Source organism: Marmota flaviventris, chromosome X, assembly GCF_047511675.1.
Source record: "Marmota flaviventris isolate mMarFla1 chromosome X, mMarFla1.hap1, whole genome shotgun sequence".
NCBI classification, from domain to species: domain Eukaryota; kingdom Metazoa; phylum Chordata; class Mammalia; order Rodentia; family Sciuridae; genus Marmota; species Marmota flaviventris.
Genome location: NC_092518.1, coordinates 103117566 through 103131810, shown reverse-complemented (window position 1 = coordinate 103131810; position 14245 = coordinate 103117566). Strand labels below are relative to the sequence as shown.

General features: G+C 40.5%; 1 protein-coding gene and 1 non-coding gene across 2 annotated transcripts; both read right to left on the bottom strand.

The window, feature by feature from the left end:
* Positions 1-3210: 3210 nt before the first annotated feature.
* Positions 3211-13700, bottom strand: Akap14 (A-kinase anchoring protein 14). The gene is made up of 5 exons (XM_027931843.1): positions 13517-13700; positions 13345-13436; positions 6303-6485; positions 3949-4001; positions 3211-3295 (listed from the first exon to the last, which is right to left on the bottom strand). Exons 1-5 carry the CDS (start codon positions 13698-13700, stop codon positions 3211-3213), a joined length of 597 nt encoding a protein of 198 aa, XP_027787644.1.
* Trnaa-ugc (transfer RNA alanine (anticodon UGC)) lies at positions 8961-9033 on the bottom strand. The gene has a single exon. It is a non-coding gene; the product is annotated as a tRNA-Ala (tRNA).
* Positions 13701-14245: the final 545 nt, after the last annotated feature.

Below are 14245 nucleotides of genomic sequence, written 5' to 3'. Positions count from 1 at the left end.
CAAAAAATATTCCTACAGGAGTATTTTGGCAAGAAGGTCCATTATTATGGATACATTTATCTTATTCTCCTAACACTATTCTTACTAGGTATCCTGAGGCTGTAGGACAATTAATACTCAAAGGAATAAAAGCAGCAAAGGGAGTGTTTGGAATTTCTCCCAATAAAATTATTACTCCATATACTATGAATCAAATTGATGAGTTAGCTAATGAGTTAAATACTTGGGCAATAATCATGTGCAAATCTAATGTTTCATTTGATAACCACTTACCATCTAATCCTTTATTGTCTTTTTGGTCATTGCATCCTGTAATTTTTCCAAAAATGACAAGAAAAACACCTATCATGAATGCTCCAAATATATTCACTGATGGGTCAAATAATGGTACAGCAGCAGTAGTTACCCCTGATCAAACTTTTACATTTTTAGTACCCAAACAATCAGCTCAAAAGGTAGAGCTTAATGCAGTTTTACAAGCTTTTGTGATGTTTAAAGATTCTGTATTTAATTTATTTTCTGATAGTCAGTATGTAGTTAATGCTATAGTATCTCTTGAAGATGCTGGTAGGATTTCCCCTTCTTCTACTGTTTTCTCTTTGCTTTCCACTATACAAAGTCTAATCTGGGACAGAAAAGATCCATTCTTTATAGGACATATCAGGGCACATACAGGATTGCCTGGAGCCCTTAGTTTGGGCAATGATTTAGCAGATAAAACTACACATGACATACATATTTTCTCTACACTAGAAGAAGCTATAAATTTTCATAAAAAGTTCCATGTCAATGCTAATACTTTACAAAAGCGCTTTAAAATAACTAAGGAACAAGCTAGACAAATAATAAAACAATGTCAAAATTGTGTGACCTTTTTACCACAAGTTAATCTTGGAGTCAATCCTAGAGGATTGATACCTAACCATATTTGGCAGATGGACGTCATACACTTGCCAGAATTTGGAAAATTAAAATATTTGCATGTTACAGTTGATACTTCTTCTGGATTTTTGATGGGCTCCCTTCATGCCGGAGAAAAAACTAAAGATGTTATAGCTCATTGCTTACAAAATTTTGCCACTGTGGGTGTTCCAAAACAGTTAAAAACAGATAATGCCCCTGGTTATTCTTCTACCTCTTTTAAACAATTTTGCTCAACATTTGGCATTACTCATATAACAGGAATCCCATACAATCCACAGGGACAAGGCATAGTTGAAAGAGCTCATCAAACTATTAAAATGTATTTATTAAAGCAAAAAGAAGGAATTGGGAAGGGGTATATATTCCCCAAAGATAAACTTAAAATAACCCTTTTTACTCTAAACTTTTTAAATTTGGATTCATCAGGACTTAGTGCTGCGGAAAGGCATATGTGTCCAAAAAATGTGCATAAGCCCAAGGTACTTTGGAAGGATATTCTAACAGGACAATGGAAAGGTCCTGACCCAGTAATTGTCTGGAGTCGGGGGTCTGTTTGTGTGTTTCCACAGGGAGAACAGCAGCCGATTTGGATTCCAGAGAGATTAACCAAGGTCCTGACCCAGTGATTGTCTGGAGTCGGGGGTCTGTTTATGTGTTTCCACAGGGAGAACAGCAGCCGATTTGGATTCCAGAAAGATTAACTAAAGCGATTTCTACAGACCAAAAAGAAGATGATTTAGCTCAAATCCATAACAACTGATATCCAAAACTCCAGTTTGGCTATTCTTACATCTGCAACAGAACCAGGATGCTTTTTTCAATATCTATTTTATTATTGCCCTTTGCCATATCATGAAGTTCTATTTTGTTTTTTGAGCTCATACAGACCTAGGTTAATGTTTTGCTGATCAGTTCTATTTTTTGACTATAGAGTTTTTAAACATTGCAATGGAGATTTCACCTGTAAAAAGTTATAAGGCCTTTACTATAATGTTATGTGTTGTATGTATTATATGTTTGAATGTATGTATGTCCATATATCATATATGATGAGCGCTCATGATAAAATGGATCCAAATATTTTTTTTCACGTGATTTATATGGTTTAATTTAAATTGGGTAAACAACTGTTGAGGATTGTTTTAATATGTAAACAAAAAAGAAGGTTAACAGATCTGTTTGTTTACTTTCACCTTTCCTTTTCATTATATTTAATAATTCTCTTAAAGATAATGTAAATGGTTAAGAAAATTGTTTTCTTTTAGTGCCTTCTGGAATGTTACATAATTTTTTCTTTAGCCATTATTGCCAGAATTCCTATCTTCATCCCAGTGCTGGTGAAGTCAAAGATAAAACCAATCTACAGCTTCTACAATAGCCATCACTGAACTGCTTGCAGAACTTGCCTGAACACATTGTGAGCTCACCTGTATGCATTGTGAACTATCTGTTGGTGCAGCGACTTGTGGTAGTGTTGGGGTATTTTTGCTGATGATGTCATTGGTGGTACAATTTTTCCAAAAGGAGCCATCAATTGGCTTGGTGTATCTTCCTCCCTTCTGCTTGTCATGATCGTCCAGCTAAAATTTGGGGGCCAACAGAGGTGAGGCAAAGAACCTCACCCCCCCTCTGGTACAAAGACCTCTCCACAGGCGTGGCTGTATACTGGACCGGTAGTCAGTGACGGGTAAGATCCAATTGCAATGGTACCAACCTAAGGACCATATGTACTATTGGACAACCTAAGGCAGGCACGGTCCCTAAGCCACATGCTTGTTGTTTAAACAGAGAGGGGGAGATGTTGAGAGCCACAGCCGAAGGGGCCCCAGCAAACTTCCAGCTGCCAGCAAACTTCCAGCTGCCGGCTGATGATTGGCTCACAGCGGCCCCAGCAACATCTAGCTGATTGGCTCCTCGGCCCCAGCAACATCTAGCTGATTGGCTCCTCTGCGGTGATGCTCATTGGGCTGTTTCCCTGCCCTTTCAGACCACGGAGCTGCTCATTAGGGGACTTTTTTGGCTCCGCCCACGTGACCCAGCCAATCAGCCTCAAGAGCAGGAGGATTGTGGGAGGTAGAGAGAAGCTTGTGTGGGAGAGAGAGGCTTGTGGAAAGCCGGTGGTGGCAGTTGAGGCTCTGAGGGTTTTTCCTGAGAGGCTGTTTTGTTTGGCGTGTGTGGTTCTAAAAATAAAGTTAGTTTCTTTTGACAAGTGGCTCCTGATTGTGCCCAGCCAGACTGCGGCATTAAACAATGCTAAAACATTCTGTAAGATTCAGACAATTGAATTTAGAAGGTGATTGACTCCATTAAAAGATTTTTGGCCTCAATAATGTCCCTTGGCCATTCTTCTCGAAAGTGAGCCATTCCTGGTCTACAGAGGAAGAAAAACAAACACCAAATGCTTTTAAAATTAAAAAAAAATTGAACCAGGGATTTACTGTTATATTCCTAGTGAGCAATAAGCCATTTTTTTGCCAGGGAGAGAGTAAGTAGAGAGGGTGGCAGGGTTCTCTCTATTCGTTACTGTTTTTTGGACCCAATCAACAAAAGGATTAATGAGCTTACATGTAAAGATCTTTAAGACAGCTACTATACAGATAAAGGGATTATTTAATACATGATATAACTCCATGTAATTTTGAAGTTTCTTATAGAAACAATAGACATGACCGGCTTTTTTACCCACCCTATTCCAGCAAATAATCCTCAAGTTTCTAATTATTATTATTATTTTTTTGGTGGTGCTGGAGATTGAACCCAGGGCTTTGTGAATTCTAGGCAAGCACTCTACCAAATGAGCTATATCCCCAGCCCCTCAAGTTTCTAATTATTGCAAAACCAGACACTAAGGAAAAGATGTTCTAGACCAATGGCAGAATTCTAGTTTTAGTTCATTCTAATAGGGTAGGTCCAAAGAAGATAAATGACTATTACGTGAATTATCTGGCTGTGGGTCTTCTGGATTCCTGGAGTATAATGACCTTTTCCCCACCCTTTCAAAATATGTCTCCAAATGTTCATTACCTTAGAACTAATGAATGGCCCTCAAAAATATAAGAGACATCAATGGGTGTATCCTAAGAGAAAGAAGGACAACTGTCAGTATAGACTGAACATACCAACTCTTAATTCCCTCCCTACTCTTCTCTAGATACTCTTGAATTTCCAGAATTCGTCCTAATTATAAAGTGGGAACCTCTAAGTGGTAGTTCTTTGTCACTTCAAATCTATCTGAAAAAAAGATCTTTTTGGCAAAAAATATCTTAAGAATTGCCACAAAATTGGAGACAGGTTGTCAGAGGATTATGCTGTTTATTAATAGGAACCTGAGGAGTTCATTTACTTTCTTTATATGCTTCAGTTTACTCAGCTGACAATCTCTACCTCTGAAGAATGACATCAGATGGAAATAATATAAATGAACAAGGTTTGAAAACATAATGAAATATAAGTCATAATGTCTCAATGTTCCCCTCCCAATCTGACCTCCAGAATGATGCCTGGAATATTGAGCAAGAGCCTTCTTCCCAAGACTATCTATATGTTGTCTCCAGTATGGTCTGGATCATTTCAACCAGCCTTACTTCAAAATCTCTGACTTTCAGAGCAAGACAACTGATGGAGGGATATATGACCAGAATTGAACTCTCCATCTATTGTACCTCTTTAGATTACTTCAGCTGAAGATACATGTGTTCTGGAATAGAATGAGTAGGGGACATAGTTGGCTCACTGATGATATGATCCATATATAAAGCCTTAAAGTCAGATCAGAGCTCAGGCAACTTTTGAGAAAGGATGGGAAGACAAAGGGAAAATAACATTTTTCATGTCTGTTATGTTCCAGGCATTATGCTTGGTACCAGCCCTGCTCCTCTGAGGCCCTTTCTCCTGGAATCATGGGTGTTATTTTGGCTCCTTTCACACCAACTCTCAAGTCAACATGCTATTTGTGGTCTACCTAGTGGCTACAAGCAGTCATTCCTTCAATATTTTTTTTTTTTTTGGGCCAGGTCTTGTTTTTCAGCAAGACAAACATCCCTGCCCTTATAGAACTTACATTCTAGTGGAACAGACAAGAACAAAATAATTGATGATACAGAATATTTGAAGGTAATAAAATGTAATGAAGAAAAAGCATGGGGGATGGGATGGAACAGAAAGAAAGTGCAGGAGAGAAGGTGAGGGGGTAGACAACTACACAATGCATGTAGGTAGAGGAGAGTATTCTAGTCAAATGGCACAGCAAGTGCAGAGTCCATGAGGCAGGACTATACCTGGCTTACTTGAGAAGCAGCAAGATCAGAGGGGTTGGAACAGAGTAAGTTAGTGGAAGGGGTAGTGGGAAAGCAGATAAAACAAGGGACCAGATCACACAAGGCCTTGTAGCCATTTGATATGCAAATATAAGTCTCTGGACCTGCAGTGTGAGCACTGCCTGGAGACTTGTTAGTGATGCAGAATCCCAAGTTTTACCCCTGACCTGCTGAATCAGAATCTCCATATTACCAAGTACTTTGTATGTGCTTTAGAATTGGAAAAGCACTTTTGGAAAGTTTTAAACAGAGGAGTGACAGAAATTCACTTGATGAGGTTCACTGGCTGATTGCTATATAGAAAAGAGGCACATTGATGGCAAGGACAGAAGCAGAGAGACTGGTTTGGAAGCTGTTGAAATAATCTTGGTGCAAGAGGATGGTGTCTTGGAAGAGGGTGGTACAAATGGACTGGTATGAAATTGTGGGGCGCTGGGTATGTTTTTGAAGGTAGAGTCAGCTGGATTTCTTAATGGATTGGTTGAGGAGTGTGAGAGAAAAGAAAGGGTCAAGGATGACACCAAGAATTTGGCTATCAGCTGAGACAAGGAAGACTGTATGTAGCTCAGATTTGGAATGGAAAATTGAAAGTTTAATTTTAAACACAATAAATGAAATATTTATTATACCTCCAAGTGGGAGAGATCTGGACTTGAGCTGTAAATTTGGGAACCACAAGCTCTTGGTGACATTTTTCAAGACTGATCGAGATAACTATGGAAGTGAGTAAAGGAAAGGGATTTAAGACTTGAGTTTTGGAACACATTACATGTAGAAGTTGGTGTGAGGCAGAGATAGCAATGGAGACTGATAGAGAATGTATGGTCAGTGAAGCAGGATGAAAACCAGAAGAGTGTATTCTTCTAGAAACCAAGTGGGAAGTTTCATGGAGGAGGGAATAATCAGGTAGGACAAGTGCTGCAGATGGGCCAAGTAAGATGAGGACAGAAATATGATAATTAAATTTTGCAAAGAGGGCATCATTGATAAATTTGACTAAAGACATCTCCATTCTCCTTGAAGCTTCACTGTGGGGAACAGAGCATCAAAGGAAGAGCTTACCGGAGGTTTGCTTTTGTTGATCTTGATGGTGAAGTAGGCAGTGGCACTGACTCGCGGCATGGGTACCTGAGCTGTTGGGATGCTCCAACGCACGCAGTAGATATAGCGGAAGGTGTGACTTAGCTCTTCCTTCTTTATAAACTCTGTGTGGTGCACCCAGCGGCTTTGGTACTCCCAAGTCTGCTTCATAGAAAAAAGAAAGCTCACAGACAAAGAAAGGCAGACTTCTACTCAAGCACTTTTGATAAAAGCAGTGCATAACAGTCAGGGTTGCAGCCCTGTTCCGGAGTCCTTGCATTTTTTTTTATTGGGAGTCAAACTAGAATCAACTCTCAGTTATCTCCACAGTGGGGGTGTGAAAAGGTGAAGCTGAAATGAAATAAAAAAAATAATGCACATATCACTTGAAATTGGGCTTTAGACTGGAGGGGCACACCCTCTGAAGTGTACGTGTACATATACACAGCCACAGGCTGCTCCACACCCTTACTTGGGTGTGTAATTGGAATTGTGGTTAATTGGAAAATAATTAAAGAGTGATTAGAACACGTGTTCTGCTTGCCCCATCTCAGGAGACCTACAGGTGTGACTAGAAAGGAATGAGGCTCCTTGATCACAGCTAGAGATGGTTTATAAAATAAGAGCAGAAGAAGTCAGGCAATAGGATAATCCATATCCCTCAGAAAGGGATGATGCTGTTTGCACCATAGGAAAAGCTTCTCCTTTCCAAAGCACTAGTGGAGTCAATAAACAGAAGACCTTAGAATATCTAACACTCATAGGATCTGTTTTCTGCCTCTCTTATTGCATTTGACACTCCCCTCTGTACTCCAGTGATGAGAAGCAGTGTTCACTGTAGTATCCATATTAAACATTATGGCAGGATTAAATTATCCATAATACATAATGGGCATAGCATCTTGGGCCCACAATACATTGAAAGCCCACAAAACTTTTTTTCTTTTAAAATCAGAAGAAATGGGCACAGTGGTGCATGCCTGTAATCCCAGCGACTCGGAAGGCTGAGGCAGGAGGACCACAGCTCAAGACCAACCTCAGCAACTTAGCAAGGCCCTAAGCAACTTAAACCTTGTCTCAAAATGAAAAATGAAAGGGGCTAGACGGGCACAGTGGCACACACCTGTAATCCCAGCTGCTCGGGAAGCTGAGGCAAGAGGATCATGAGTTCAAAGTCAGCCTCAGCAAAAGTGAGGTGCTAAGCAACTCAGTGAGACCCTGTCTCTAAATAAAATACAAAATAGGGCTGGGGATGTGGCTCAGTGATTGACTGCCCCTGAGTTCAATCCCTGGTACCAAAATAAAAAGGGGGGGCTGAGGATGTGACTTACTGGTTAAGTACCCCAAATTCAATCTCTAATACCCCAAAAAATAATAAATAAAAATAAAGTGAGAAGAAAGAAATGAACTTTTAGGGCCGATGTCATCTTTATAATGATGTTGTCTTAAACTAAAAATTTGAGAAAGGATCCCACAAAAGGAAGAGGGCAGCCTGGACTGGAGGATGACTCAGGAGGGTTGCTTGAGTCCAGGAGTTCAAGACCAGTTTGGGCAATGTGGCAGGATGCCATTTAAAAAAGTATAGTGTATATATGGGAGAATAGTGCATAGAAATCATAATGCAGCCCTGATTCTTAGCACAGGACCTGAATGTAATAGATATTCCAAAAGTTAAATTCAGGCTGGGGATGTAGCTCAGTGGTAGAGCAGTTGCATAGCATGTAAGAGGCCCTGTCCATTACCAGGGCCACAAAACAACAACAACAACAAAAATTCCAACTGAATCCCCTTGGGCTACTGAGGTACAGGAAGCTTCTGAATCAAAGAACAAATGTAACTAGGAAGCAGGATATCTAACAATCCCAGTGATATGGGAAAGGAATGTGGGGAAGCAGATGGCAAAAAGATTTCAGGCCCTCTTTTGTAAAAAGTAGGCTGATCTGCTTTGGTTTGTTTCCAACTCATATCTAGTTGGCCAGAGAGAACCATGGGAATCTAGATTTCTTGAGATCAGAAACTGTGTCTTCTTTCATATATCATCCTTTTTTGTTTGGTACCAGGGATTGAACTCAGGGCTGCTCAACCACTGAGCCACATCCCCAACCCTACTTTGTATTTTATTTAGAGGCAGGGTCTCACTGAGTTGCTTCGTGCCTCAGCCTCCTGATATATCATGCCTTTTCATGAAGAAGCCCAACAGTCAACCCCTTGTAGCCCAGTGAAGCTTAACTTATTTCCCCTTAACCTTTTTATATTACTTAATATATGTTTTTAGCTCTAAAATTTAATCTTTCACACAATTACAGACTTCATAGCACTGGAATGGTCCCTAGAGATAATCTAACAAAGCCCCTTACATTGCAGATGAGAATTCTGGGTCCTTGAGTAGAGACATTCTAACATGACACCTGGATGGTACCCAGGGATCAAAGCAGCCAGCTCAGTGTTTTTTTCCACCCCACCAGATGCTTCAATTTTAAGAGTTCTTCTTCTGAGCTTGGCTCTTTGTGTATTTTTTCCCTTTCATGAACTAAGGCAGCCTTAGATTGACATTAAATTCAACTATTCCCATTAGGCCAGTCTCTTCCCATTTTTATCATTATGCAGGCCCCTGTTTTTTGTTTTGTTTTGTTTTTTGGGGGGTGGTGCTGGGGATTGAACCCAGGGCCTTGTGCATGCAAGGCAAGCACTCTACCAATTGAGCTATATCACCAGACCCCTAGGGCTCTGATTTTTATGTACTTCCAGTGAATGTGTATGTTATCCTTATGTTTTGTAATGTTTATATAATACCACTTCATATACTCACTTCCAGGAAACAGTATGTCACTGTGTCACTCTACCATGGATGGCTTAGTCATTTACTTATTATTGGACCCACAAAACCAACAGGCATCTGGAATTACATGCACAAAACTGTTATCTATAGTAAATGACCTTTGGGAGAATAGAACTGGGCATCCTGGCAGTGGAGGGGAAGCTTTCATTTTCTACTTTGTGTCTTTTTGTTCACTGGGTTTTGAAAATAATGTCTTATTTTTATTTATAAAAAGAACTGTATTAGATGATGGGAATTTTCTATTTTTTTAATAAACAGCCCACTTGGGGGCTGGGGTTGTGGCTCAATGGTAGAGTGCTTGCCTAGCATGCTTGAGGCACTGGGTTCTATCCTCAGCACCATATAAATGTAAAATAAAGATATTGTGTCCACTTAAAACTAAAAAATAAATTTAAAAAAAGACTAATGTAAAAAAAAAGAACCCATTTGTGGGGCTAGGGTTGTGGCTCAGTGGTAGAGCACTTGCCAAGCACGTGTGAGGCACTGGGTTCAATTCTCAGCACCACATATAAACAAATAAATAAAGGTCCATCAATAACTAATAATAATAATAATAAAAGAGAACCCACTTGTAAAGCTAGGAGTGGTAGCACATGCTCGTAATCCCAACTACTCAGGAGTCTGAGTCAGGAGGATTGCAAGTTTGAGGTCAGCCTCAGCAACTTAGTGATATCTGTCACACACACACACACACTTGTATATTCTCATTGCCAGATTATGTTTCTGAAAAGAATAAATAAATCGTTGTGCTCACTGGCAATATATGAGTATACTATCCCTACCCCCACAAATGCACAAGCTTTCTGATACCAGGTCTAATCATTCTTATTCACATTGCAACACCTTGAAATCTTTTGAATTTGCATTTTAGGGATTTTCATTGATGATAAAACTATTGTCATCAAAAATAATTTTATTATTAGGGTAGAAAGAATATATTAGATGGGGGCTGTGGGTGTAGTTTAGTGATAGTGCACTTGCCTGGCATGTACAAGGCCCTGGATTTGGTCCCCAGCACCACAAAAACAAATAAACAAGCAAACAACAAAAGAATATATCAGACAATTAGTAAATGAGATGGCACAGGGCTGTAATCCCAGTAACTCAACTCAGGAGGTTGAGGCAGGAAGATCACATGTTTGAGGCCAGCCTCAGCAACTTAGCAAGATCCTGTCTCAAAATAAGAAGGACTGCAGGGCTTGGGTTGTGGCTCAGTGGTAGAATGCTTGCCTAGCATGCATGAGGCAGTGGGTTCGGTCCCCAATACCACATAAAAAAACTAAAGGTATTGTGTCCATCTACAACTAAAAATATTTTTTTTAAAAAATAGAAAGGAATGCAGATACCTCACATTTCCTCATCTATAAAATGGTCATTGATATACGTATGTACAGGTTTGTTGTGAGGACTAAATGAGATAATACATGGTGAAGTGCTTGGAGTGCTTGGCACATAGCAATGGTTAGCAAATGATCATCACCTAATTGACCATCCCCTATTATGTGGTAAACTCTGAGAAACTGACAATAAGCTTAAGAAAACTCACCATCAGAAATGCCTTGCATTTGGGGGCTGGGGTTGTAGCTCAGTGGTAAAGTGCTTGCCTAGCACGTGTGAGGCCCTGAGTTCGATTCTCAGCACCACATATAAATAAATAAAAGTAAAGGTCTATTAAAAAAAAAAAAAGAAATGCCTTGCATTTGGTAAATGGATGGACCCGGAGACTATCATGCTAAGTGAAATAAGCCAGTCCCCAAAAACCCAAGCCAGAATGTTCTCTCTGATGCCGATGCTGACTTACAGTGGGGTGGGGGGAGAAGGGAAGGTTCACCAGATTGGACAGGGCAGAGTGGGGGAAGCGAGGGGGGACAGGAATGGAAAAGAAAGTAGAATGAATCAGACCAGTGTAACTCCACATCATGTACAACCACAAGAATGGGAAGTTGTACTCCATGTATGTATGATATGTTAAAATACACTCTACTGTCATGTATAACTAAAAAGATCAATTTTTTTTTTAAATTAAAAAAAGAAATGCCTGGCACTGCCAGGCATAGTGGTGCATGCCTGTAATCCCAGTGGCATGGGAGGCTGAGGCAAAAGGATTGCAAGTTCAAAGCCAGCCTCTGCAACTTAGTGAGGCCCTAAGCAATTTAGCAAGACCCTGTCTTGAAATTAAAAAAATAAAAAGGGCTGGGGATTTGGCTCAGTGGTTAAGCACCTGGGTTCAATCCACATACAAAAAAAAAAAAAAGGAGGGGGATGAGGAGGAGGAGGAAAAAGGAGGAGAAGTAGAAGGAGACGGAGACGGAGAAGAAGAAGAAAGAAATGCCTGGCACCTAGATAGTAGACCTCACTTCTCAGGTTCACTGTATTAGTGGAGCCGGGAACAAGGTTCTTTTTTATCATGAGTTATATAGAGCTTTTAGCTTTTTAGTCATCTTCTTTCTAATTGACTCTATCCTCACAATAGGCCTCAAAGTAGTTGAGACAAATATTTTGACCCCTGGCTTTTCATCTATGAAGAAATAATGGTAATGAGATAATAAATCCACTCATATATTCAACACAGATTTATTGAGCATCCACTGTGTAGCTGATGTTGCTAGGGCCAGGGACAGCAGTGATCTCAGCCTTCATTGTCCATATTATCTGATGGTCTCTGGTAGAGATAAGTGCTGAGAGAGGAATGAATCAGAGAAAGGGAGAAGATTGCAATTCTCAGTGAAGTGGCCAGGAAAGGCCTTGATGAACACGTGGCATTTTAACAAAGATCTAAAGAGAGGTAAAGCAGTGAGCCATGAAAATATATCTTGAGAGAGTTCCAGGCAGAGCAGACAGTGAATGCAAAGATCAGGGCAAGAACATACCTGGAAATTAAAAAACAGCAAGGAGGTGGGAGGCTGAAGTGGGGAAAATAAAAAGGGAGAAGGTAGTTGCCGATGGAGTCAGACTCATAAGTGGTGAGAAAGGAGCAGGGGTTTGGATAACTTTATATCTTTTAGGCCATCATCAGAACTCACTTTCCCTTTTTTAAAAAATAACTTTATTTTTTATTTATTTGTGGTGCTGAGAATCAAACCCAGTGCCTCACATATGCTAGGCAAGTGCTCTACCACTGAGCCACAACCCCAGCCCTCACTTTGCCTTTAATCAGAATGGCCAGTGTGAGCTCCAAAAGAAAGTTCACCTGCTTTCTCTGTCCCACTCCAGTCTGATTTAGGAGCCCTGACTGCAACAGACAGAGGTCTTTGCCCAACCTCAAATGGAGACATGTTGTAGAGCAGGAAGGCCCCAGAGTAACTAATACTTCATTCCTCCTCACCATGCTCTACCCCTCTTGATGAGAACAGTGAGAGGTGCTACTGGAGCACAGAGGGAGAGTATAGAACCAGAAATGCCTGTCCTTTCCTCAGAACCACCTGACCAGGGTCTCTCTAGGGCCTAGGAAACTGCTCCAAAGAATGTAGTCTAATGGCCTGGCCAGAGGAACAACACAGCTGGAAACTTGTCTTAGGAATAGGTGAGTTCACCTCCATCAGTTTCAAATGGTTTCTCCTCTGTGGAAGTACAACGAGAGATTTCAAGCCTTATTTCTTTAGGTACCTGCCAATTAAGCAAAGCAACCCAAGATCTTCCTCTGAAATCTGCCAGGAAAAGACATAGAGGGATCAGAGCTGGACACAAGTGGGGAGGGGGAACTAATGGACATGTACATCTTACCATCTGGGCAATACATTCCAAAGCTGTAGCAAAAAGACACTTGTTCCTGGGGATGTGGATGTAGCTCAGTGGTGGAGTGTGTGCTTTGAATGAGCGAAGCCCTAGGTTATATCCCTAGCATCACACATACAAAAATGCACTTGATCCACTCACATCCACTCTTTTAGTATGAGCATAGTGAAGTTGGGAGCCACTGGACCCCCACTGAATGCAATAGCAGGAACAATTTGCTTAATGGGAAATGCTAGTTGTCTTTTTTTTCCCTCTAGGGCAATATCAAGTTAAGATGATACAAACACAGAGCAATATGATTAAGCTTTTTACCTTCAAAGACTAACCCACCTTGATTTTGGAACCCAGATGGAGACAATGCTTACTTAATCTAGTCACCTTTGATGTCATTACCTAGGTTTTCTGGACCTCAAACTTTTGATCAAACAAGGGCCCTTTTAACTAACTTACCAAAACAAACTTCTCAATTTGTTTACGGCCTTTTTCTACTGTGAATTCACCATGAGTAATCCACTTGATGTTTTTGATGGGGTTTCTAGCTTCTGCAAACAAGGCATGGATTTGTTAGTTGCCTGGTAGTTGCCATGAAACAATTCTTCAGGCAACCAAACAGGATTATTACCTTCCACAAACTGAACGGCAACAGCGATGGCATCCTCAACCAGAGCCAGAGCTACTTCGGTCACATTTCTCTTGTCTTGTGTGTCCTCCATCATTGCTGTCATCATAGACGTTGTTGCATTGGTTTCAGAATCCTTACCCAAAAACATTACCTTCCGACTTTTGGGTATTTCAGATGCATCCATTTTCTTTTGCCTGGATAAAGACACTCAAGAAGTTACTCTCTGGGGCTGGGGATGTGGCTCAAGCGGTAGCGCGCTCGCCTGGCATGCACTTGTCGCTGGGTTTGATCCTCAGCACCACATAAAATAAAGATGTTGTGTCTGCCGAAAACTAAAAAATAAATATTAAAAAATTCTCTCTCTCTCTCTCTCTCTCTCTCTCTCTCTCTCTCTCTCTCTTTCTTTCTTTAAAAAAAAAAGAAGTTGCACTCAAGTAAATATAGACTATCTCTTGAAGAATCATGACACAGGTAATAGCCGTTGTCCCTAGGAAGAATATTGGGAGTTAGGGGTAGGAGTGAGACCTCACTCTTCTTGACTTTGTACCTAGCTGCTGGGTTCTAATTTTCCTGAAAATCAAGGATTTCCACATTCTTAAAGCCATGAAGACTTACATCAAAATGTGTAGAACTGGACATAGTGGCACACACCTATAATCCCAGTACCTTGGGAGGCTGAGGTAAGAGAATTACAAGTTTGAGGCCAGCCTCAGCAACTTAACGAGACCC

Coding starts and splice junctions, on each gene's coding strand:
- Akap14 (XM_027931843.1), bottom strand. CDS start 13,700: ATGGATGCATCTGAAATACCCAAAAGTCGGAAGGTAATGTTTTTGGGT. Junction 13,437..13,516: donor TGCCGTTCAGTTTGTGGAAG/GTAATAATCCTG, acceptor CCTTGTTTGCAG/AAGCTAGAAACCCCATCAAA. Junction 6,486..13,344: donor AAATTGAGAAGTTTGTTTTG/GTAAGTTAGTTA, acceptor TTTTCTATGAAG/CAGACTTGGGAGTACCAAAG.